Source organism: Chiloscyllium plagiosum, chromosome 26 (assembly GCF_004010195.1).
Source record: "Chiloscyllium plagiosum isolate BGI_BamShark_2017 chromosome 26, ASM401019v2, whole genome shotgun sequence".
NCBI lineage: Eukaryota > Metazoa > Chordata > Chondrichthyes > Orectolobiformes > Hemiscylliidae > Chiloscyllium > Chiloscyllium plagiosum.
In genome coordinates, this window is record NC_057735.1 from 43944135 (window position 1) to 43971486 (window position 27352).

General features: G+C 44.5%; 1 protein-coding gene across 1 annotated transcript in view; it reads right to left on the minus strand.

Moving 5' to 3' along the window:
• Positions 1–538: 538 nt before the first annotated feature.
• The window catches only part of LOC122563303 (transcriptional enhancer factor TEF-5-like), a 160048-nt gene continuing 133234 nt past the window's right edge, over positions 539–27352 (minus strand). The window contains exons 7-12 of the mRNA XM_043717018.1: positions 21575–21636; positions 17737–17867; positions 13934–14107; positions 11358–11498; positions 10210–10362; positions 539–6648 (exon numbers count right to left, since the gene is read on the minus strand). Coding sequence (XP_043572953.1) covers positions 6535–6648; positions 10210–10362; positions 11358–11498; positions 13934–14107; positions 17737–17867; positions 21575–21636 — 775 coding nt within the window. The 3' untranslated portion in view covers positions 539–6534. The remainder of the gene's footprint in view (positions 6649–10209; positions 10363–11357; positions 11499–13933; positions 14108–17736; positions 17868–21574; positions 21637–27352) is intronic.

A 27352-nucleotide genomic window follows, 5' to 3' on the forward strand; every position in this document is an offset into this window, starting at 1 on the left:
AAATATTATACATAAAAACAATATCATCACACATTAACACATCTTTACTGTTTCAAATTACCTTTCCACCATGTGACAAAATATGGTTTAAGGAATAAAAACAAAAATGTACTGTACTTCATCAAGAATACACAATTTCGGGGTTGCCATTAAAGGGCACTGACCCTTGTTTTTGTAAGTACCTGCATGTTAAAGTCCTTCACGGTTACCATAACAATACAAATGTTTCTTAAAGCCTTTATTTTTACTCCTTCAGCTAAGTCTTACAACAGTGGGTCTCACTTTGTTGCTTATGCTGAACTCCTCTTAGTTTTCCCACCGGGATTGGGTTTTTGGGATTGCTGTACAAAGGTGGCAGGGCTCAGCTTGGCTGGAAACGCCCCTTCGCTCAATTACAAAGGCACCTTGTTGAAAATCAGTTGTGGAAAAGCTATAGCGAATGGACAAGGTGTCATGGAAGACAATGTATTTGAAATGAGTAGCTCGACATTGTATATAATGATCAGATCTAATGAAGATTAGGTTGTAAAGACTGTGTAGGAGGTGAAAGGAAGGAATACTGAGGACAGAAGAACTCCATTTTTAAATGTTTAGTAAAGAAAAGGCACTGATTGGAGTGATCTAAGTTTTTTTGTCCTTTATGGGTCAGATGGATGTTATTAGGAATCATACTTAACGGTTACGGCTATGCCCCCACACATAGCTCAAGCTGTTGATCCTAACACTGCTTGGCAGTTTAATTCACACTTGTTGAAAGGCTACATTTTCCCAACCTCTGCCCACAGATTTCCAGCTAATTAAAGCTCTAGGTGCAAATAGGAGAAAGAGATGGCTTTGGGGTTCTCGGCAAGATGCCCAGGATTGCATGGGGCTCAGTTCAGATCCAGTTTGATGAGTCCAGGCCCCATCCCGATGAGGATGTGAGGAGGAGAGCAAAGACAATGTCTTCCATTATATTTAGAACTTGACAAGGAATAGCGAGGAATTCTAAGAAGTTGAAAGTGATGAGGATTGATCCGGTCCGCTCGTTTTCTTGCTAGTGTTGCAAAACATACAAAAATTCTGGTTTTTCTCAGGAGGAATTAACAAACTTAAATGCATGCAAATTCAACAAGTGCATGAAAACAGAATTGCTGCAATTTTGTGTGCTGTTATTCTGCAGCGAATTTGTAAAACTGGTTCCACAAATTTTGCAACGAATAATTTCTGGAGAAAGCAATTCACAGACAAGTGCGACCCACTGAGAAAGCTTACAATGACAAACTACATCCCCCACATCCCATGACACGGTGACCCCACTCTGCTTGTCCAGACTTGGTATGGACTCATGCCTTTGTGAACTCAAGCCCCGTGCTAGAATGTGGAGCACGATACTGGGAGTTAAAGATAGTCACGTTTTGCCTGTGCACCCTAATATCATGAGAGGAAATAATCATGAAAACAAACAGTCCATTGCTATTGGCCAAGGAGGTAATGTTCCTATACAATACAATGATCAAGAAGGACATTTTTTTTTTCCAAAACAGAGTGTCCTTTTTGTCAGCCTTCACAGGTAGTATTACAAAGATTCTTCAAAATATATATCTACAAAAAAAATCCTATTGACATATCCTGTTGTCCTGATTTTAAATATTAAAGAGAAGCACAGCACTTGCAGAAAACCAAGGGTTGAATAATTTCCAATCACCTGAAGCCAGAGAGAGAGAGAGAGACCCCATGGTAGAAATGTTTCAGGCCATTATGTGCAATGACATTTCAAATGCCATTGTATTTCCAGTGAAATTGCCAATCTCTCAATGTCACTACATACAGTGGCCAGATGAGTCCTTACCTCCATCCATCCTTTTCATATTAAATATTTTATAGGGTTGTTTTCAAAAGGAGTAGGGATTGAGCAACACATTTTGAGGAGGGAGCTATTCCCTGTTTCTTGATTTCACGGTATTGAACAGTTAACCTTGAGCACGGTGGACATTAAACAGAGATGCCAAGTTTCCAGAGGAACGGGCAGCATGGGAATCGATGAATCCGAGCTCTTGGATGGATTCTACTGTGTTGCTACTGAATCATGTACTCAGTCAGATTCTGGGTGCAATATCAACCTTGCACTTTCGACTGGGGCCTGTAGTTCCTAAACTGAAGAGGCTGAGAGTGTTCTCCAAAGGATTGGACTTTGACCAGGCTCCCCACTCTCTCTGTGATGGGAGTTTCCAATTGCCTGGACATCCTCTGACTGTCCTGAGTAATACGGCCAGGCAAACAAGCAGAAACTTAGTGCTCAGCAGAAACCAGAGAGGTCTCCCAAAAAAAAAGGCTAACCAACTCTAGATTCTTTACAGCTGCCAATTCAGAAAGACTTTCACCCAGGCTTTGCATGTTGGGCTTGAGCCCCTCTTCCCGAGACATGGATCTGAAGTACTTTGAGATATAAATGTACCTATTTCCTTACAAAAACGCGAAACAAAAACTGGAGTATATTACAGGAAGGAACAGCATACTGACTGTCCAGGCTAACAAAAAGGCTTTAATAACTGGAGTAAATGTGAATGTGGTAGCACAACCACAATAAGAAATATTGTGTACATGATATTTACAGCAGAGTTAAGTGCTAGGTGATATCACTAACAAATTAGGTTTCGATACTCAAATGCAACAATGCCCTGAATATCGTCTCTGAGTGCCTTTTATATGTCATATATATAATATACATATAGAATATATATATATAGAAAAGAACCCACTACTTTTCTAAAATTCCTCCACTCCCACTATTTGTTACATCCTTAAAAATAAGAAAATGTTAATTCCGGTGTGAAAGAAATTAAATTACAAAGCAAGCCAATTCTCTGCCAGTACACAGACTCTCAACTGCTTCCGTCCCTTCTGCTGTCTGGGATGCTTTGTTCATGCTCATGTTTCCAGAGGTAGTCATTCACGGACGTTGCTTGTGTTCGGGGGTTGGGGGAGGCTTTGCCAAGTCTGAGAAGAATAGATGGATGCTTGTATGGGCCGAACCTCGGGCAGGGGAGAGCTACCGTTTCTTGGATTTGTTCTGAGTAGTGCCTGGGTGGGTAAAGTGACTTAAAAATACGGTTGACTTTACTTCCCCTTGTCTCCAATTTTTTTCCCCTGTTTCTGAAGGTACTGATTTTTTTTTTCCCCCTGGAATACAGCGCGCAAACTCACATGACCCCGTGCCCATTTTCCTCACATGTGACCTGAGCCACTGAATGATGATAAACTATCACAGGCAACTGTGGTTCTATTCTCATTCTGCCTTTACCCACCAACACACTGTGATGGGATTTCAAACAGAAGCTCCCTAACCATGGCATCGTGGCAAGCTCACTATCCCTTTTGCTGAGGCTGGTTGGCACAACAGCACAGTGCAGTGACTGAAACTTGGGCCCACTAGTCATAATGTAACCATCAACTAAACTGCATGGGATCTTCAGGGAAGCTACTGAATGACACTGACAGAGTGACTCATCCAAAAATGGCGGCATTTATTATTGATGTTACTACAGGTGAGAGGGGAGCAAACTCTATATTCCTTTAATATCTTCATGTCAGCTCCTAAAGTGACTCCTGAAAATCCTCACATGCTCAGTATCAGCTACTTTCTATACAAAAGGCCAGGCCATCATGATTGGCTGAACTCATGGCAGGGAAAGTTGGGGGGAGGGGTACAATGGAGTGCCAACTGAAAATGGTTGCTGCTAAAATCATCCCAAAAGAAAACAAAAGGGTAGTCTTGAGCATGACCCTAACTTCCATTTCTGAAACGAATGGGGAAGTAGAGGTTGTCACCACTAAATGGGAATAACTCTGGAGATGTCCTATATCTCTGACTTCAACAACATCTTTGATTGCACAGCTCCTATTTCACTCTGTTACAGTCATGGCCACTGCATTATATTGTATTAGTCGTAAAGGGGAAGAGGGGAAGTGACAAAAGTGGACGGCTGGCGGTCTCTGTTATTCTGGGTTCAGACAGGTGGGACTGGATGTGGTCAGCAACATGCATCTTAAAACCCAATCTCTATACTAAAGAACTCTTAAGAACATGCAGAAATACAATACTCCAATCTCCTACCACAATCCACCCCCAATCACAAAGGTGCACAAAGCAGCAGTTATGGTTAGTGAAGGGGCACAACGAAGGAAGAGTTAGATCAAGTAGACACTGACAGTTGCTGAAAGTTGAGGGAAGGACTGGGCCCAGCTGGCGAAAACCGACTTTCAGAAGTCACCCTTGATGCAACGGTCTAATCAATCAGCTGTGTAACCCCTGAACACCGATCATGGGTCCTTTTGATTCAGATACCAGGAGTAAGCTGACTTAATCCCCCAGGTACTTTCTCCAATGGGATTTGAAAACGTGGGAAGGAAGTGGAGCAGGAAAGACACTTTCTCCTCAGCCAAAACATACCAGACAACACAGTGTTAACCGTTGCATTCAAACATGGCCTCTTTCCACCAATCAACAATCCCCACACACTATCCCATTGATTAGAATGAAGCCGTTGAGTCAGGACTGTAACCTCCTCCTCAGACTCTACTCATCTTCCTGCCTCCCTCCCTGTTAGGAACTGAGGCTGTTTGGAGATGAAGGTGGGAGACACGGCAGATAGTTCCTGAAATTCCTGTTTCCTTTCACTTGTCCCCATCTCCATTACCTACCCACGTTCCAGTGTAGTCTCCAGCCTTAAAGGTCAGTACATTACAAGCCCCTCTTACCATCTTTTCAAATACAACAATGTTCGAACCTGTTCCCCTGCAACAATACAAGGGGAAGACATTGGATAGAACAGATCCTTTATCACACTCCAACAACCCCTACAGTCAACTGGAATCTCTAGGGTGTAGTACAGCCATTTAGTGGCATTCAGAAGGCACCTCTTCAGTCTTTTGCAACTCAGCCCAAACACCAATCCACCATACCCACTGCCAACAGAGCCCCAATCAGCATGATCTGCCGACCTGCCAACTCAATAGATGATCTGCTCAGTATCACTTTGCTATTTATCAAATTTGCAGTGTGCACATCGGCTGCCACATTCAATACACTACAACAGGCACTGCACTTCAAAAGTACTTTAGTGCATTGGGATTCGAAAGCTATAAAAGACACTATATAAATGTAGGCCCTTTCTATCTTTCACTGGTTGAATCATCACAGTAAGTAATCCAGAAGAGAGTGTTTCGACTGTGTATCTTCTGACATGAAAAGTTTTTGAACTCCAGGGTAAGGGCAGGACCAGTCACAGTAGTTCAGAACAGTAGCCTCTTTTTAGCTACTACAGACAAACTCACTCAGCTGGAGGTGCCTTATCTCTGTTTGCTTTGAGAATACTGGCCAAAACTGAGGCAGGTAATATATACATCTTTCCTGCACTTCATTAGTTTGCTTTCATATACCCAAAGTCAGGACCTGCCATCATAAAGAGTCGAACTGCTTTGCGGAGAACTGATCATAATCTCTAAACTGGATTTGCAGTTCCACTATGGTTGAAACTGTGCCCATGTTCACACTGTAGAAGCACAAATGAACAATGATCATGTAATTCAGCTACAAGGGGGCAGCTATTGTCTATGGAACTGAGCCAGTGCCCTCAGAAGGGGAGTATCAGATGGGGAAAAGCTGTCCTACTTTTGCATTCTAACCTTACAAATACTGGAGGCGAGAACATACCTGGGGGGGAAAAGCAAGTCACTAGTTTCACGTGAAATTGAAACCTGAAGGGAAATGGGGCACCGGTGGAAACCTGCCCTTTATAATGCCAGCCTCCACTTTAACCAGCACATCTTTTAAACCCATTATGTCTACCTTCTATTATGTAATCAGGTCTGTCAGAAAGGAGAAGTGCAAACTGGGAAGGGAGCCTTCTAATTAACTCCCATTATCCTGGAACTTTGACACAAGTCACCTGCCCTCCCATCACCCATAAAGAATTGTTTTGAGAAATTGAAGGGGTGATGATATCAAACTTCCACCAAGCACCTTGACGGATGGCAATGACTACAAAGGCGCGGCCGTCATTTTGTGATCAGAAGCAAACAAAATGGAGGCGTTTTACTCTCTGTACCCCTCCCTCCAACAAACTATGGTAAGAAGGCAACGTTCCTACGTACAAGCCCCCATTAACAATTACTTTCTGAAAGTGATCCTTATCCAATGCTTACTATCCCTGAAGTGTAAATATTATTCTCTTTTTTAAAAAAAGGAAGAAAAACCGTACCATTACCTCTCACTGAGCTCGAGTTCTGGAGAGAGGAAATTAAAACACACACACACACATACATGACCCTCACAGAAGTAGTGCAGTATATTGTTCTTTTGACTTCACAACAGTTCTTTTTTTTTTGCATTTTTTTTTACATTTGTTCGAATGTAAAAATATCTGTATTTCTGTGAAAAATAGATTTTTTTTGCGTTTGGTAAAAATGAGCAGGCACCAAGGTGTGTAGATTAATGGCAGGCAGTAGCACCCACTGTGTAGGGGAGGTTTTGGGGGGGTGGGGGGTGAGCTCCTAGTCCTTCACCAGCCGGTAAACGTGATGTTGTGCACCATGTTCGCTTGTCGACACCTCAAATACAAACGCTATACACAGCAGGGTCTCCTGGGTGTCCCGGTTGGTCACAACCTGGCAAAAAAAAAAGAGAGAGAGGGGAGAGCTTGAGCTGAAACGCAGTTGTGCAGCACAAAAGTCACCTCACAGCACCTTCCCAGCATCACCTTGGAGTCAGAGAATGGACCAGGAACAGGGGCAAAGGTGAAGGGTGGAACATCAAGGTCAAGTGCCAGAGGGAAACAGTCATCAACTGATTAGCCATGTTCAACAACAACTTACACCGACAGTCATACAGCACAGAAACAGACCCTTCAGTCCAACCAGTCCGTGCTGAACCATGTTCCCAAACTAAACTAATTCCATTGCCTGCATTTGGCCCATATCCCTCCAAACCTTCCCTATTCATGTACCTGTCCAAATATCTTTTAAATGTTATGATTGTACCTACATTCACCAATTCCTCTGCCGCACACGAACCCCTCTCTGGGTGAAAAAGTTGCCCCTGATTACCTTTTTAAAACTTTCTTTCATCTTAAAAATATGCCCCCTTGTTTTGAACTCACCCACCTTCAGGAAAAGACCCTTGCTGTCTACCTTACCTATCCCTCCCTTATGATTTTATAAACCTCTATAACTTACATAAATCTTTAACATCCTGTCCCTAGATTTGACACTGATTATTCACACTCATTGCTGCTACACCAACTTCATTCATTTGACCTCAGTAGGACGCATCATTGAGATAATGGAATTACATGGAAACCCAGCCTTGGGCTAAAGGGTCAAATTCTGTTTGGCTTAAGCTGTGTGATAATGGCAAGTGCAGTCTGGTCATTATTTTGTGTTATCAAAACATTTCTCCTTCGGAGAGTTTGAAGAAGAGCACGTGAGAAAGTGACATTATATGTAAAAAATGGTTCAGGTCAGAAGGTTACCTCAGATTACAACGGGATCTTGATCAGATGGGCCAATGGGCTGAGGAGTGGCAGATGGAGTTAAATTCAGATAAATGCGAGATGCTGCATTTTGGGAAAGCAAATTTTAGCAAGACTTATACACTTCATGGTAACTTCCTAGGGAGTGTTGCTGAACAACTAGACCTTGGAGTGCAGGTTCATAGCTCCTTGAAAGTGGAGTCGCAGGTAGATAGGATAGTGAAGAAGGCGTTTGGTATGCTTTCCTTAGACAATATTACAGTCATTGCTCTGTATCCACAGGGTTCCATTTCTGAGGACTCCCATGAGTGATGAAATACATCCGTGCGGAGCTCATTTTAAAATAGATTAAAAATTGCAGATTTTGCCCGCAAATGTTGAATTTTGTCGTTACTTAAATTTTGGCAGGGATAGGCAAATTTGCAATTTGGCGGATACTGGGGATTTACTGGATGGTTTAAAGGACATCGAGGATCAACTCCAATCTGAATGTGACAGTCTCAGGTTGTTTATGGTATTGACCAGCAAAACAGAACCCAGCAAGTTATCAATGGCAGACCCGAATCTGAACTTTTCTGGTCCTGAACATTACCACCCAAGGTAGATATTTAAGCCCTTGAGGCAATTCAGGAAGAGCCGGAAGCCAGCGGCCTGAGGTAGCAGGGAGCATTAGAATAGGACAAAGACCACTGTAGAAACTTCTAGAAATGACGTCTTTTTCCAGGCAAGTGAGGAGTATTCCATGACACTCCTGACTTGTGCCTAATAGACAGTGAACAGACTCTGGGGAGGCAAGAGGGGAGTTATTCACTGCTGTGTTCCCTAGTCTCTGACCCGCTCTTGTAGTCACTGTATTTATAAGGCCAAACCAGTTCAGTTTCTGTTCAATGGTAACACCTCTAGGATGTTGATAGTAATGAGGTGAAAAATCCCAGAAATAACATTTGAATACAAAATGCAATTGTAGATTCTTTCTGGTTGGATGAGTTAGTTTTGGGGCTGAATGGCCTCTTTCATGCAAAGGGTCAGCCATTGACCCACGAGAGAAATCAGCCATAATGAATAAGCCATAACATTGTGGTGCTTTGATTTAAAAGGGACAGGTCAGGTGGAAACCCCTGATCTCAGTAATGACTTTTTTTTTCAAAAAGGAGTGGTTTTACCAAGCAGATTCATGCAGTGTAATATTTTAATTCCTGAAATAATATTAGTGTGTGAGGGATAGGGGATGTGAGTTTATGTCTGGACACCATGTTGAATACACCATCGACGAGGTGTTCACAAGTTGGGACACATTAGTAAGTTTGAAGATGACACCAAAATTGGAGGTGTAGTGGACAGTGAAGAAGGTTACCTCAGATTACAACAGGATCTGGACTGATGGGCCAATGGGCTGAGGAGTGGCAGATGGAGTTTAATTTAGATAAATGCGAGATGCTGCATTTTGGGAAAGCAAATTTTAGCAGGACTTATACACTTAATGGTAAGGTCCTAGGGAGTGTTGCTGAACAACTAGACCTTGGAGTGCAAGTTCATAGCTCCTTGAAAGTGGAGTCGCAGGTAGATAGGATAGTGAAGAAGGCGTTTGGTATGCTTTCCTTTATTGGTCAGAGTATTGAGTACAGGAGTTGGGAGGTCATGTTGTGGCTGTACAGGACATTGGTTAGGCCACTGTTGGAATATTGTGTGCAATTCTGGTCTCCCTGCTATAGGAAGGATGTTGTGAAAGTTCAAAGGGTTCAGAAAACATTTACAAGGATGTTGCCAGGGTTGGAGGATTTGAGCTACAGGGAGAGGTTGAATAGTCTGGGGCTGTTTTTCCGGGAGCATTGGAGGCTGAGGGGGTGACCTTATAGAGGTTTATAAAATTATGAGGGGCATGGATAAGGTAAATAGACAAGGTATTTTCCCTGGGGTGGGGGAGTCCAGAACTAGAGGGCATAGGTTTAGGGTGAGAGGGGAAAGAAATAAAAGAGACCTAAGGGGCAACTTTTTCCACACAGAGGATAGTGTGTGAGGAATGGCCTGCCAGAGGAAGTGGTGGAGGCCAGTACAATTTCAAAATTTAAAAGACATCTGGATGGTTATGTGAATAGGAACGGTTTGGAGGGATGCTGACAAGTGGGACTAGATTAGGTTGGGATATCTGGTGGGCATGGACGAGTTGGACTGAAGGGTCTATTTCCGTGCTGTACAACTCTATGACTCTATGACTATTATTTGGGGAAGTGGGGGTAAGCTCATTCAGTCATAATGTTGCAGGCTTGACCACTGCAGTCTCCATCTCCTGCATTCACAGATCAGGTATTTGTTTGTGTGCATGTTAGTACCTGAAAGAGTTAATTGGCATCACAAGATAAGCTCTGACCCATTGGGAGAAAGAGGACCTTTCTAGGAGGAGTTAGATAGAGTTCCAGTATTCTATATACAGTAGTAAGTTCCATGTAGCTAAACAGTGATATGTACTTACTCTCGAGTTTAGCCGGTGGTCTTATAAGAGATTTTCATGTCACGCTGTTATAACTTGCTGTTTAGTATTAGATAATAAACCCACCCTGTTCAACAAGACTTGCATCTGTCAAAGACTTTGTGTGGGCGTTTTCCCTCATTGGTACCACTAAGTTATATTAATACTAATACGAAGGGTTGGTGGCAGTGAATGAGTGGTGTGGGTGCAGATGACCAGACTGGTGCATACCTGCAGGATAGTGAAGTTCTCTAGCACACTGTTCATCATGTACTTCTCTGGTAAATGCTTGAGTTTGTGGATGAAGTTGATCATGTATTCACACATTGGGGAGCGGTGGATCCGATACACAAACCTTCCATTCTCCAGCCTGGCATATTCTGTCTGTGGAGCAACAGGAAACAGAAGACACAAAGCATTATAGAACCGGTGATTCTATGAAGCTGAGATCTACCTGTAGTGTAAGAAACAGTAAATCATATCTGAAGGATGCAGGATCTGGTTTGGTCCCACAACAGGCCGCACGGTGGCACAGTGGTTAACACTGCTGCCTCACAGCGCTAGAGACCCGGGTTCAATTCCTGCCTCAGGCGACTGTCTGTGTGGAGTTTGCACATTCTCCCCGTGTCTGCGTGAGTTTCCTCCGGGTGCTCCGGTTTCCTCCCACAATTCAAAAATGTGCAGGTTAGGTGAATTGGCCATGCTAAATTGCCCGTGGTGTTAGGTGAAGGGGTAAATGTAGGGGAATGGGTCTGGGTGGGTTGCTGTTCGGCGGGTCGGTGTGGACTTGTTGGGCCAAAGGACCTGTTTCCACACTTTAAGTAATCTAACCTAATCTTGATGATTAATTAGCCTTTGTTGAAGCACTTGCACTGGAGGGGACTGAATTTTACACAGAAAGCTGCTGTTGATCTGCAGAGTGACACATCATCCCTGAAGAAACTGGCTCGATTATCAGACCAGTATCATCATCACCAAACAATGCTTCTGGTCGCACTTAAAGGGGTTTTGTTTAATTTCTTCCCTCTTTGTCCAGCCAGCCAACACCACAGAGTTACCCCTTACTGGGAACAACGGTAATCTCCCGAAGAGAGGGTCTGTCAATGGTTGTTATTGGAAATGGAGATGGTATATTGCTCCTGTACAATAGTGGGGTGGGGGGAGGCAGCAGCACCTTGGACAGAATAAGGTAAGGTTTGTAGTTCTCAATGAGGAGACAATGCTGTGTCTGACGGTCACTGGAGGACCCAGTGATCCAGACGTGTAAAACAAAGAAGTCCTGCTCCTCAACCTCACCATCCCCTCACGTCTCTAAGAACACACTGCTTCCCTTTAACTCATTTCTTGGGTGTTGTTTTTATGCTCGAATAGCCGCTCACCTCCACTTTCTCCACGACTTGTTTTCCAAAAGAGCAGACTTTAGTGGAGCAGGTGATGGTCATGTTCTCAGAGCTGGTGTACTGGCTGCTGACTCCGTAGAAAGCTCCTGGCCCATCCTGGATGTTGCTGTTAAGGTCCGCCTGAGGAGACAGAGGCACAGGATAACACCAACAACAACTCCCATTCAGACAGCACTTTCACTGCCCCAGCATCTTTCACAGGACCGTTTCCAAACAAAGTTTGACACCGAACCATGTGAGGAAGATATGATGAAAGGTGGTGAACACTTTTGATAAAAGAGATCAGTTTTAAGGAACAAACTGGTTGCATTCCACAGTTAGGGAAACAGGTTACAAATGCAAAAAAATTTTCATAGATTTGTCATAAGCAATTTTCCTTCTATAAGTCAATGTCTATGCTGAATCCTTTACAGTTTTCCAAGTTCCCTGTTACTGTGTCCTCAATAGTGGATTATAATTCCTTTCTTACTACTGGCATCAGGTTGACTGGCCTGTAGTTTCAATTTTTCCTCTCTTCCTTCCTTCTTGAGCAGTGGAATTTGATCTTTGATAAGTCTTTAGAGAGGCTGAGATGAGGTTGCAACACATGAGCTCCTACAAAGTGGGACTAATCTGTTTATTTGCTATCGCCAGTGTTTCAGTCTGCAAGCTTACACATGAGCGCCACCTGTTGATATACTGAACATAGTACAACAGAACATTCCACCTTGATCCTTACATTTATAGGAAAAGGTAGGACAACCCATGGATGTGGGTCCCCCAGAGATTCTTTTGGTTTTCGACCACTTTCAAATCCTTTTGCTCCATTTCCCAACTGGCAGCCAGAGATTGAGGGCCTGACTGATATAGGATTACAAAGTTGGAACTTCCGTTATTTCTTCACTTTTCTGCGTTTATGTTCTTCATTTTGGTCTTTCTTCTGTGTTTAAAGATGGGGCTGGAGACTGGTGACACTGTATAATATTTTTCACCGTATCTTGTAACAAGATACGTGCGACAATAAATAAATAAATCAAACGATTGCACCAGGCTCTATTCTGGGAGGAGGGAGGGAGGGATTGTGGGTCAGGGCGACGCCATATTGGTTGAGGAGTGGAAAGTGGTGGTGGGTTGGCGAGATGACAGGCTGTTGATAAAAAAAATTTCTGGGGTTTGGTGGCAAAGTGGGTTATGATTTTCTGGATGGTCAGAGAGTAAGAGAGACAGACAGAGAGATTGATCAGAAGAAAGGCAGGTTAGCTTTGGGAACCTGCAAGATTATTGCTTCTCTAGGCCCAGAAGTATTGTTGGAAAGGCTGGTCTCTTTCACATGACTTTAGCTACCAGGTTCTTGTGCCCTGGCAAGTTCTAGCCCAGGCACTTGAATTAAATTTGAGGCATGCAGCCTCATTTCAATATGAAAATATCAAACACACCTTGGGAATATAACTCAGTCCCTTGTTAAAGCCAAAAACTGAAGGAGGATTGGGTCAGATTTTCACTGCCACCGTCTGATATTCCTGTCAAGGTGGTCTTTGGCAAGAAGCAATGAGGTTTCCTCCATTGTCTCGGTCACTAACACTTCACCCGCAGATGCCAGACATTGTAACCTCATTGTTACATTGCTGGGGGCTTGATTCACAATCTGAAAATGATTCTAGATCTATTGCTGACAGCAGGAAGAGAGTTACTCGGGAAGCAGGGTGGGAATTCAGTGCTAAGTTTGATGAATTACGCTTTAGTGGAGCTTCCTGCAATGTTGCACCATGTAAAAGGCACTAATTAAATACAAATTGTTGTTGCTAATTCATGCTGTTCCTTTGCCCAGTGATGTTTCATGTCAGCACGAACCCAACTGAAATCAGGCGGCTCAGTGGTTAGCACTGCTGCCTCACAGTGCCAGGGACACAGGTTTGATTCCGCCCTCTGGCGAATGTCTGTGTGGAATTTCCACATTCTCCCTGTGTCTACGTGGGTTTCCCCCAGGTGCTCTAGTTTCCTGCCACAGTCCAATGATGTGCAGGTCAGGTGAATTGGCCAAGCTAAATTGCCCATTGTGCCAACAGACGTGCAGGCTAGGTGGGTTAACCTTGGGAAATGCAGGGTTACAGGGATGGTGTGGGTCTGGGTACATGCTTTTCGGAGGGTCATTGTGGACTCAATGGGCCGAAAAGCGTTGTTCCACACTATAGGAATTCTACAGATGTTAAGAAAGGAGCCATAGACGATAAAGGCATCCCTCTGCAGAGTGATAAATAGTTATGTACAGCTTGAGGTGAGCCACTTCACAAACGTAGAGTAAAATGAGGAGGCAGGCCTTTCTAAACTACCACAGCTGGGATAGAGACTGAACCCACACTATGGCTTTATTTTTCACCACATGTGTCAGCTGTAGCCAACTGAGGTAACTGACACCACCCCCCACCCAACCAAAACTGATTAAAACAGGGTTGTTCAGGTCCACAACACCAACCAAGTGTCACTTTGAGTCCATAAGATCAACAGATCAGAAGGTAACAGCAACCATACAGTCCACACAAACAGAGACAGAGGGTGAGAAGGAAGGGAAGCCTTACCCAGAACTTTACTAAGAAGAAGGCGTTCTGTGGTCCTTTCTCAAACAACTCCTTCAACCCGCCCTTTTTCTCTGGGAATTTGTCGTAGATCTGACGGATATCCACGGCTTCCAGTAATGGGTCGCTGTAGGATGGGTTTGTCTGACCAATGTGAACGAAGAGGTGCTTGTTATACTGCAAACAAAGAAAGGAAGTGAGTTACTTCATCACTTCCTGCCAAAGACCACCTTGACCTCCATTCCGTTGTGGCTCATTCAGCGAACCCACATGCCTGAATTGGAGGCTCCTGGGCTCAGGGGCACTCCAGACACTTGCAGACATATTTGCGACTGACAGATTAAACCAAAGCCTCAAACTTTCCCCTCAGGTAAACATAAAAAGGTCCCAGAGTGGTACAAGCCATATTCATAAGTGCAACTCGGGATGAGCACTATATGTTGACGTAGCCAGTGATGTCCACATCCTGTGATTCTACTTAAAAAAGAAAGTGCTTTCCCAGATGTCTTGGCCAACATTTCAACCCCGGACCAGTACTTTAACCAGATTCCCTGGTCATTGATCTTACTGCTGTACAAATGGGTGCTGGTGTTACTGACTAGACCAAACCCGATCAAAACATATCAAAGAGATAGCCTGGACCCTAAATATTTCTTATTTAAAGGCAAGTGCATTCCAGATGCAATTTGATTGGTCAAACTACCAGTCTTGAAGCAAAACACACTGTACTCACACACTACAGTTAAAAGACAACAAAAGAAAGAATAAATTGGAATAACCTAACTCTATTGGGAAAGGTAACAGCATAATAGATTAGTTTACTCATACACAGTAACTGTTCCAACATTGTAACATCCCAGAAGCATAGCCTTGGCAAAAGGCAAATACAGTAAAATAGATTGTCTCACTTGTAATTCTAGCAGTGGGAACAGAACCCCAGCTTTTAACTGTAACAGAGAGAGGAAAAACAGCTTCCGAGCCCAGCAGCAACTGCCACTGAAAACTAAAAATAAAAATCCTGGTTATTTGGGAGTTTGACTCCACCCATTCAGGCTGCTTCTACTGTTGTGAATTTAGGACAAAAAACTGCAAGGCCTCACTGCTTTGGAGCAGACTGCTCGGCACCTCTTTCTCAACCATTTTTCATACAAAAAAAAACAGGACAGAATACTGTATACTTCTTAAATCCACAAAATCATAATACTGCATCTTCCTGCGTGACTGCAATGATTACACTTTTGAAAAATGTCTTTCACAGCAAAGTGTTTTGGGGTGGTCAGAAGGTGCCACTTATGTGAAAGTCATTCTCTCTAATGCTCATTTGTCTTTTTACATTGTACAGGTACAAAATAGTCTCAAGAGTTTCTGCAACTCAAGAAATGGGAGGAAGAAACTGGAGATAAATGGTGGCAAAATCAAGGTTGGAAATACTAATTAAGGTTGGGTTTTGAGATAAAGCAGGGTGAAGTTCTGCTTGCACACAAACTGAAAGCAGGTACACAGACATGACACTGAGAAAGAACAGGAGAAAGTGAGGTCTGCAGATGCTGGAGATCAAAGTTGAAACTTTATCGCTGGAACAGCGCAGCAGGTCAGGCAGCATCCAGGGAACAGGAGATTCGACATTTCGGGCACAGGCCCTTCTTCAGGAAACATTGAGAAAGAACAGTCAGGTCGAGAGTAGTGGGTCATCCGAAGCATAGTGGGCCTTGGTGAATTTCACAGCTAATTCCCAGCAGAATTCAAAGGCAAATTCTTGTTTCAGGGAGAATTTTCAAAAGGATGTTCAGTATGTAACAAAAAATCAGGAGCATTCAGGAAAGTACATAAGCACTGTACAAGCATTTCAATTCAATCAAGTTGCGTGGGAAATCATGTCTTACTAACTTGATTTGAGTTTTTAAAAAAAGTAACAAAGGTGATTGATGAGGGCAGAGTGGTAGACATGATCTGTATGGACTTCAGCAAGGCATTCGACAAGTTCCTCATGGTGGACTGGTTAGCATGGTTAGACACATGGAATACAAGGAGAACATTTGGATACAGAACTGGCCTAAAAGGTAGAAGGTGGTGGGGGAGGGTTTTTCAGACTGGACGCCTGTGACCAGTGGAGTGCCACAAGGATTGGTGCTGGGTTCACTACTTTTTGTCATTTATATAAAGGATTTGGATGTGAACTTAGGAGGTACAGTAATTAAGTTTGCAGGTGACTCTAAAATTGGAGGTGTAATGGACAGCGAAGAAGGTTACCTCAGCGTACGATGAGATGTTGATCAGATGGGCCAATGGGCTGAGGAGTGACAGATGGAGTTTAATTTAGATAAATGTGAGGTGCTGCATTTTGGAAAGGCAAATCAGGGCAGGACTGATCCACTTAATGGTAAGGTCTTTGGGGGGGGTGTTGCTGAAAGAAGAGACCTTGGAGCGCAGGTTCATAGCTCCTTGAAAGTGGAGTCGCAGGTAGATAGGACAGTGAAGAAGGCGTTTGGTATGCTTTCCGTTATTAGTCAGAGCATTGAGTATAGGTGTTGGGAGGTCATGTTGCAGCTGTACAGGACATTGATTAGGCTACTTTTGGAATATTGTGTGCCATTCTAGTCCCCCTGCTATAGGAAGGATGTTGTGCAAGTTCAAAGGGTTCAGAAAAGATTTATAAGGATCTTTCCAGGGTTGGAGGGTTTCATCTATAGGGAGGGGCTGTTTTCCCTGGAATGTTAGAGGCTGAGGGGTGACCTTATAGAGGTCTAAAAAATCATGAGGGGCATGGATAAGTCTTTTCCCTGGGATGGGGGAGTCCAAAACTAGATGGCACAGTTTTAGAGTGAGAGGAGAAAGATTAAAAGGGACCTAAGGGGCAACATTTGCTCACAGAGGGTGGTGTGTGTATGGAATGAGGTGCCAGAGAAAGTGGGGGAGGCTGTACAATTACAACATTTAAAAGGCATCTGGATGTGTGTATGAATAGGAAGGATTTAGAGGGATATGGGCCAAATGCTGACAAATGGGACTAGATTAATTTAGGATATCTGGTTGGCATGAACGAGTTGGACTGTAGAGTCTGTTTCCATGCTGTACATCTGTATTGCTCTACATCCCCCAACACAGTACTCGGGACAGGATAATAATTTGAGGCATTAGTTTGAGAGTGGGTGAGGACAGGGAGGATCTGGGTCAAGGCCACTGAGCTCAAGTCAGGGACAGTGTCGCTCTGTGTGTGTGTGTGTGTGTGTCGGGGCACTATTGCTGTGTGTGAGAGTGGGACAGAGTGAGTGAGTGAGTGTATGAGAGGCAGGATATTAAGATCGCAGTAATGGCTCAGTGAGCAACCCTCTCACCCCGAAGTGAGGAGGCTGAGACTGAACACAGCCTCGAGGCTGCCAATCTAGTGAGGCAGTGACAGTGTCATGTTTCCAAGGCTCTGTCTGATCTCTCAGCTCACTGTAAAAGATCTCTGTGGATAAATGGCTGGGGACCTCTTCCCTTTGGGTCCCAGCCAATGTTCAATGCTCAACCCACATCAGTAAGAAACAGACAATCTGCTCATAGTCACACTGCGGTTTATGGGTTCTTGTGTACATTCCGACTGTGCTACTTCCAAAGAAGTCCATTGCCTGTTTGTGTTTGAGGAATCCAGAGGTTGGAAACAGTGCTATAGAAACACACTCTTTCTCTCAACCTGGGTAGAGGGAGTGCCTTTGACAAGGACCGGTGACCTCCTCCTTCCAGTGAGAGAACCAGAAAAAAGCTCTGCCTATCGACATACAGTAATCGAAGAATTTGGGGGGGATTGAGAGGCGGCTGCCTACCGTGTCTGGGTCTCGCTGCACCTCCACAAAAGCAGAGTACTCCAGCAATCTGAGTTTAGTGGAGGCGATGGTTCGGTCCTGCCACACTGGGATAGTCGCAGGTGGTGAGAGAGGGCCCAACGGTTCATAACCTGCTGAAGAAACAAAACAAAGAAGTTAAGCCCCACATTGTTTCAGTGTTAACTTTCAGTTGAGCAGAACTTTCTTTTCTTGCCACGTTCCAAATGACCTTAGAAATCTTCAACATTCACTCTGCCCATCACCAATGCAGAAAGGCAGCAGTGTGTACCATCTACTTGATACACAGCAGCAGTGCACTAAGGCTCCTTAGACAACACCTTCCAAAACGCATGACCACTTCCACCTAGAAGGACAAGGGCAGCAGACACATGGGAACATCACCCTCTGCAAGTTCCCCTCCAAGCCACACACCATCCTGACTTTAATAGAAGTATATAGGATCCCTAAAGTGTAGAAACAGGCCCTTTGGCCCAACATGTCCACACCGACCCTCCGAAGAGTAACCCACCCAGACCCGTTCCCTGACCCTATATTTACCTCTGACTAATGCACCTAACCTACACATCCCTGAACACTATGGGCAACTTAGCATGGCCAGTCCACCTAACCTGCACATCTTTGGATTGTGGGAGGAAACCAGAGCACCCAGGGGAAACCCACGCAGACACAGGAGAACATGCAAACTTCGCACAGTCACCCAAGGCTGGAATCGAACCTGGGAACTTGGCACTGTGAGGCAGCAGTGCTAACCACTGATACAGTGCCAGCCCCAAAGTCTCTTCTCCAAACTCACAGCTGATCTTAGAAATACATTGCTGTTCCGTCAGTGTCACTGACTCATAATCCTAGAATTTCCTCTCTAAGGGCATTATGGGTCAACCTACAGCACATGGACTGCAGTGGTTTGCGAAGATAGCTCACCACCCCCTTCTCAAGGGCGATAAGTGCTGGCCCAGCCAGCGACACCCCTATCCTGTGAATGAATTATTTAGGTAGAAAACATATTTGGAAGGCCCAACAGCAGCAATTTTCTTGTTGTCCATGATCAATTCATCTATTCCCGTGTCTTTGAGAATGCAACAGTGCTGGTGCTTTGAAATAGGTGGTGCTGTAACACCGTTAGAGGTAAGCTCTCTCACTGTCACCTCCAAAAGGACTGGATCGCAGGACATCCTGGAGGGCTGGTCAATACCAAAACCTTGTGGTGTTTTCTGGTTCCCTAGAGATTGGAAACTAAGGCTGAGGGGATGAATACAGCACATATTGGCTCCTGCTGGTGGTCAGTATCAGAATAGTGTTTCTGACACTATCAAGGAAGAATCACCAGACCAAAACGTTAACTCTGGCTTCTCTTCACAGATGCTGCCAGACCTGCTGAGCTTTTCCAGCAATTTCTGTATTTTTTCCTGACATTGGCTGTTCAGGCTGACATGGTCTCAGAGCCTGGGAAATCTTGACCCTCCAAGGTAGACAGACAATTAATGTCGCTAAGAGCTTTGTTAAGGGTAAAGTTAGGAAACTGACTGTGATGGGAGGAGTGCCAAGACCCAAGAAACTGCCCTTCATGTTGGTTTGGGAAGAGGTAAAGCCTAAAGTCAGCAGCTGGGGGGGGGTCCCAGAACCCAGGCCCAACCCGAGGGAGTTAGCTGGCTGTTCTCTCTCTACTTCTTATCAGAGTTTGTGAAAGGGGCCTTCATCTTCTTGGGGCAGTGTCTGTGTTATTTACCTTGTCCTGCTGCTATCGGGACCTGCAAGGTTCATGGGCCCTCTAGCTTCAAAACCCCACTATTCCTGTGCACAGGAACCTTCTCCATGCCCATTATGGGCTCAAACACACTCAAATCATTTGTTTAATCAATTCCCCACTGGAAGCAGATGCAAGACCCAAATAAACACCCAGGTCCCATTTTGCATCTCCTTGCAAACATTAAGCCTTTTTTTGTGACAGTCAAATGGATCATGGCTGATCTCTTTCTTGACCACATTTACCCACCTTCGACTTGTAATTCTCATCACAACGAAACATCTTGGTTTTGACACTTACAATTGACCCAGCTTAGTTAGTCTGGTAACATTGTGGTTAATCTACATTCCATCCCTTCCAAGGTGTCACACCATGGATCATGAACCTGGGTCACCTACAGATATATTAAACATTTAACTTGCAATATTTTGTTGAGATTGCAGCCAAAATGACAGTGTATGTAAATCTGTGGCTGTCTGGAGAGGAATGTTGGAAAGTCACAACAGTTGATATGACAAAAGCAGAAACTGAACTGTAATTTCCTGTAAGCATCTAATAAGGGGGGAAAAATGACCACAGTCTGTGTGAGAGAATATTTGCATTTTCCCCTTTCAAGAATACACAGGCAGAGGCTGAAGAGTGAACTTTAACCCTGGGCTGGGCAGTTTTGTAGCTTGGTGCCCAAATGTGGGGGCTAGTGTGGTGTGAAGGCTACAGCTTTGAGTACTACCATCAAACACCTCTGCACTGTAGGTAAGGAAAGGTGCAGAAACTCTCTCACTATGAGAGCTTCCATCCAAACAATGTCGAAAGGAACCAGGACAAAGGACTTCAAACAACCTGTAAAATCAAATCTCAAAAGCAACCACACAAATTTCACCAAAACCCAAGACCTTTTGAATCTTATCGGTCCTTGGGCTGACTTCTCATTACTAGTCTATGTGTTTGCATGTTGCATTATTATTTCTTCTTGCAAATAAACTCACTTTTAAAACTCACAGAAGCCTGGTTACATCGGCTCTTTTGAAAAGATAAATTAATTTGGTCTGGGACAAAGGCCCCCACAAGGGACAGAATCCTTCATAAAGCAACCTGGTGACCAACGGAAGGGTTGGGTGATTGAAGAAGGGGAGACAGTTGATCCCCCCTCAGCCAGGTGCCTGACAATGTGGAGTTTCTCATTTGAATCACTCAACTGGGGAACGTCGCCTCGGGTCTGTCATACCAATGGCCAACATACCTCCCTGAAGGGCAGCTTCCAGATCTCAATAGAGTCATAGAGTAACAGAGATATACAGCACGAAAATAGACCCCTTGGATCCAACTCATCCACGCCGACCAAATATTCTAAACTAATCTAGTCCCATTTGCCAGCACTTGGTCCATTCCTCTAAAGCCTTCCTATTCATGTATCCATCCAGATGCCTTGTAAATGTTGTCTTTGTACCAGCCTCCACCACCTTCTCTCTCTCTTTCTCTGGCAGTTCATTCCATACACGCACCACCCTCTGTGTGAAAAGGTTGCCCCTTAGGTCCCATTTATTCTTTCCCCTCTCGCCCAAAACCTATGCCCCTCTAGTTTTGGACTCCCCTATCCCTACCTTGGCCATTTAACCTATCCATGCCCCTTCATGATTTTATAAACCCCTATCAGGTGACCCCTTCAGCCTCTGACAGGAGAGAGAAAATAGCCCCAGCGTATTCAGCCTTTCCCTAAAACACAAACTCTCCAACCCTGGCAATATCCTGGTGAATCTTTTCTGAACCCAACTAGCAATCTAGTCTCTAGCTGAAGTTGCACATAATATAATTTCTTCCCTCTTTGTATTCCAACCCAATGACATTTGTTCAACATCCAAATGGTTTAAATTTATCCCACATTTGTATTCTGCACCCAACCCATCCTAAAATGTATAGACCAATAGATTCAGAGTACAGGATGAGAATGAGATTGAACTCTTCAGAAAATTGTGCACACAAGGAACATGGATGAAATCTTCCGAACCTGCTTGCTGGGACAAATCTGGCTTCGAGACTCTGCACCTTAACACATATGGCTCAGGCTGTACTCACTTGCGATGGATGGTGGTACTGCTGGCTGAATGGGGTATGATGGTTGGGCGAATGGCTTCACACTGCAAAAGGAATGAAACGAGACAAGTGGGTTAGTGCCTGCAAACAGTCCTGGTGGTGTGGTGGTGAGGAACAGCACAGTTCAACAACAGAATAGCCCAATGCTCCAGACATTCTCCATGGCCCAATCCGAGAGGACTCAGGCATCTTGGGTCAGTTTCTGATCTCAGCTGTAAGGCAGACCTCCTGGCCTTCGACCTTTGGACATCCTTACCTACCATTGAGAGGCTTCAGTCTGCTACAATTTTGAATGAATAATGAATTGAGGTGTTTGATGGGATTGGAGAAATTATAGCTTGAGATGATTGGCCTTTCCTCCTTGAAAGACTGGTAGAGTGACTGGAACCAGAACCAAGTGGATCTCTTTGACTATGAGATCCCTGATTGGGGTTGTTAACAAGGGAGCCCTGGCTGACAGATATAAACAGGAGATTGAGAGAGTCTCCTCAGTGTAGGGACTGATCGGAGCCCATGTACAGTGCACATGTAAATAACGGGTGACTTAGTGATGGGATACCAGCCTCAGTGTAGTTATTTAAACTGGAATCAGCTTTTAGGTAAAATAAATGAGACAGTAAGTTTTTTAGGCCAAAGGTCGCAAAGGTCAGGTTTTACATGACTCTGTACTTTCACATGGAATCAAATCCCAGACCTGGGGAGCAAGGAGAATGGCAAATAGAATTAAGGAGAATCCAAAGGGTTTTTACAAATACATTAAGGACAAAAGGGTAACTAGGGAGAGAATAGGGCCCCTCAAAGATCAGCAAGGCGGCCTTTGTGTGGAGCCGCTGAAATGGGGGAGATACTAAATGAGTATTTTGCATCAGGATTTACTGTGGAAAAGGATATGGAAGATATAGACTGGAGGGAAAATAGATGGTGACATCTTGCAAAATGTCCGGATTACAGAGGAGGAAGTGCTAGATGTCTTGAAACGGTTAAAGGTGGATAAATCCCCAGGACCTAATCAGGTGTACCCGAGAACTCTGTGGGAAGCTAGGGAAGTGATTGCTGGGCCTCTTGCTGAGATATTTGTATCATAGATAGTCACAGGTAAGGTGCCGGAAGACTGGAGGTTGGATAACACGGTGCCACTGTTTAAGAAGGGTGGTAAGGACAAGCCAGGAACTATAGACCGTTGAGCCTGACCTCGGTGGTGGGCAAGTTGTTGAAGGGAATCCTGAGGGACAGGAAGTAAATGTATTTGGAAAGGCAAGGACTGATTAGGGATAGTCAACATGATTTTGTGCTTGGGAAATCATGTCTCACAAACTTGATTGAGTTTTTTGAAGAAGTAACAAAGAAGATTGATGAGGGCAAAGCGGTAGATGTGATCTATATGGACTTCAGTAAGGCATTCGACAAGGTTCCCCATGGGAGACTGATTAGCAAGGTTAGATCTCATGGAATAAAGAGAGAACTAGCCATTTGGATACAGAACTGGCTTAAAGGTAGAAGACAGAGGGTGCTGGTGGAGGGTTGTTTTTCAGACAGGAGGCCTGTGACCAGTGGAGTGCCACAAGGATCGGTGCTGGGCCCTCTACTTTTTGTCAATTACATAAATGATTTGGATGCGAGCATAAGAGGTACAGTTAGTAGGTTTGCAGATGACACCAAACTTGGAGGTGTAGTGGACAACGAAGAGGGTTACCTCCAGATTACAACAGGATCTTGACCAGATGGGCCAATAGGCTGAGAAGTGGCAGATGGAGTTTAATTCAGATAAATGCGAGGTGCTGCATTTTGGGAAAGCAAATCTTAGCAGGACTTATACACTTAATGGTAAGGTCCTAGGGAGTGTTGCTGAACAACTAGACCTTGGAGTGCAGGTTCATAGCTCCTTGAAAGTGGAGTCGCAGGTAGATAGGATAGTGAAAAAGGCATTTGGTATGCTTTCCTTTATTGGTCAGAGTTTTGAGTACAGGAGTTGGGAGGTCATGTTGTGGCTGTACAGGACATTAGTTAGACCATTGTTGGAATATTGTGTGCAATTCTGGTCTCCTTCCTATCAGAAAGATGTTGTGAAACTTGAAAGGGTTCAGAAAAGATTTGCAAGGATGTTGCCAGGGTTGGAGGAACTGAGCTACGGGAGATGCTGAACAGGCTGGGGCTGTTTTCCCTGGAGCGTCAGAGACTGAGGGGTGACCTTATAGAGTCTTTTCCCTGGTGTTGGGGAGTCCAGAACTAGAGGGCATAGGTTTAGGGTGAGAGGGGAAAGATATAAAAGAGACCTAAGGGGCAACGTTTTCACGCAGATGGTGGTACGTGTATGGAATGAACTGCCAGAGGCTGGTACATTTGCAACATTTAAAAGGCATCTGGATGGGTATATGAATAGGAAGGGTTTGGAGGGATATGGGCCGGGTGCTGGCAGGTGGGACTAGATTGGGTTGGGATATCTGGTTGGCATGGACGGGTTGGACCGAAGGGTCTGTTTCCATGCTGTACATCTCTATGACTCTGTAAGTGATCCCGAATTAGAGAAAGATTTATTGATAAATGCATCAAGGTTTTTGCTCTTGCCAATTCAATGCTATTTACCAGCGATCTTTAATGTGAGTGTAAGTGTTTGGAGTGAATGAGTGTCAGCAATAGAGCTGCAGTCTAGCAAAATCAGCACTACAATTTTCGGATAAATTGTAAGGGAAAGATAAGAAAAGTAGGGGGATGGAGAAATTAAAAGGAACCCCAAGCTGAATCACGACACAACAGAAAACAATCCAACAAAGACAGTACAGAAGATTTTGTGTAAATATTCGATCTTTCAGTCCAGACTTTCACTTTGAAACAATTCACAAATGCCTCCAGCCACACTGGGAAGCTGTCAAACATCAGCAGTCTCTCAGTTACATTAAACCGTGGAGCTCAACAGGTTAAACAGTTATCCATCACTTGCTCAGTGAGGACAGCCCTCACACAACTTAAAATGTAGGCCCTACATCGAACATCGCTCAGCACTTTCCTTTCTAAAGGAAAGAAAGTGCAAATACAAGTGATGACTGGCCTTTTATGCTGCTGTGAGAGATTCTCCACCTGTCCCCACCCACTTCATGTTGATGCCAGTCTCCACGTTGCTATTACTTAATCCACCAGTTAATCTGCATTCTCTCTCCAGCCTTCTGTTAACCCTTACTGACCACGCTCTCACCTATAGCAAAGGAACAGGAGAATTTAAGAGCTCTCAAAAGACCCATTCGAAGTTGGGAGTGACAGACAAATAATAATCAGTCAATGTTTTGAAGTTGCACTAACAATGGGAAGCAGTTTTTAAAGAGGACATGCAGGAAATACAGAGAGTGCAGGATTTGTAAGAAAATTGAAAAGTGGTAATGTCACTGGACGAGTAATCCAGAAGCCCAGCTAATGCTGTGAGGGTAGCATGGTGGCTCAGTGGTTAGCACTGCTGCCTCACAGCACCAGGGACCCCGGTTCAATTCCAGCCTCGGGAGACTGTCTGTATGGTATTTGCACATTCTCCCCGTATCTGCATGGGTTTCTACCAGGTGCTCTGCTTTCCTGCCACAGTCCAAAGATGTGCCGGTTAAGTGGATTAGTCATGGGAAATGCAGGGTTACAGTGATAGAATGGCAGTAGGGGGTGAGTCTGAGTGCGACGCTCTTTGGAGGGTCGGTGTGGACTTGATGGGCCAAATATTCCACACTGTAGGGATTCTATGCCTCTATAAATATAGATTTGAATCTCCTATTAAAATAATAGAACACAGCGCAGTACAGGCCCTTCAGCCCTCGATGAAATAAAATCTGGAATTGAAAGCTAGTTTCAGTGATGAAACTATCATTGCATAAACCTAGCTGGGTCCTTCAGGGAAGGAAATCTGCCATCCTTACTTGATCTAGCTGACATACATCTTCACTGCCTCAGTTCACCAGCAGTTTAGGATGGGCAGAAAATATTGTCCTCACCAGTGATACCCACATCAACATGAAAGAATTAAAATAACACTTCAGCCTGCAGAGCTAACTATTGGAGTGGACCATGGCTTCCAACCAATGGTTAACCATGGATTGTCACCTCACACAGTGAATACTCAGCCCTACCAATCAACAACAAACAAGGAAAGATGAACATTGCACCCAGCCCTAGAAAAGGCTGCTCCTGGAAACTGGCCAACACATCTGTTCCCCTTTACGATAGTTGAATTTGCACAGCACGTTATTCTCCAGAGCCTTCACTTCAGAACATTTTCTCGTTCATTTTTGGGAGCGTTCCAGTGGAAAATCAAACGCTAGGTGTTTAGACAGTTTTAAAAGAAAATCAGATGTTGCTATGAGCTCACCCGACAGTCAGGATCCAAGCTCATGGCAAATGGGGTAGGGTCAGCTCTAAACATGAATGCAGTGCTAAACTCACATAAACTGAAAAGGAAGATGAAACATATTCACCCATACCCACTCCACCCACCTCACCCATACCCTCCTCACCCACACCCACCTCACCCACACCCACACCCTCCTCACCCACTCACCTCACCCATACCTACCTCACCCATACCCATACCCACCTCACCCACAGCCACCCCAACACCCACCTCACCCACACCCATTTCACCCACACCCACCTCGACGATAAACATTACATATGCACAAGATTAGGAGCAGGAGTAGCCATTCAGGCCGTTAAAATTGATGAGCCATTTAAAAATTCACAGAATCATTGAGTCATACAGCACTGAAACTGACCCTTCGTTCCAACCAGACAGTGCTGACCAGAATCCCAAACTAAACCCGTCCTGCCCACCTGCCTGCTCCTGACCCATATTCCTCCAAACCTTTTCTATTCATGTATTTATCCAATTGTCTTTTAGATGTCGTAACTGTACCTGCATTGAGCACTTTCTCTTGCAGTTCATTCCACAACCGAACCACCCTCTCCTGCCCCTCAGGTCCCTTTTAAGTCTTTCCCCTCTCACCTTAAAAATATGCCTCCTTGTTCTGAACTCCACAAGCCTGGGGAAAAGACCTTTGCTGTTTACCTTATCAATACACCTCATGATTTTATAAACCACAAAAAGATCACCTCTCAACCTCCTATACTCCAGTGAAAAAAGTCCCAGTCTCAAACCCTCCATTCCTGGCAACACCCTGGTGAAGTTTTTTGGAACCCTCTCCAGCTTACCGCATACTTTCCATAACAGATCAATTGACTCTCCTTATCAATCAATCATGAAATCTATTCAAAGAAGAGTGAACACCAGTATGTCAATAGATAACAACCAGAATGTTTTTGCTCCAAGAGGTCCATTCATTTAGCCCCAAGTACAGATGCAATGCACTCAAATGTTATCCAATATCACATGCTCAGCCTTCTACACCCAAATAAATTTCAATCTGTATCTTTGTTAATTGGTGGCCACTTTAGCATGAGATGAGGTGAAATTAAGGGCTGGGTCAGTCAGGCTGTGGTACAGAGTGGGACTGGGATACAGAGTGGGACTGGGATACGGAGCGGGACTGGGATATGGAGTGGGACTGGGATAGGGAGCGGGACTGTGGTACAGAGTGGGACTGGGATACGGAGCAGGACTGGAATACGTAGTGGGACTGGGATACGGAGCGGGACTGGGATACGAAGTGGGACTTTGGTACGGAGTGGGCCTGGGATACGGAGTGGGACTGGGATACGAAATGGGACTGGGATACGGAGCGGGGCTGGGGTATGGAGCGGGACTGGGGTATGGAGTGGGCCTGGGGGGAGAAG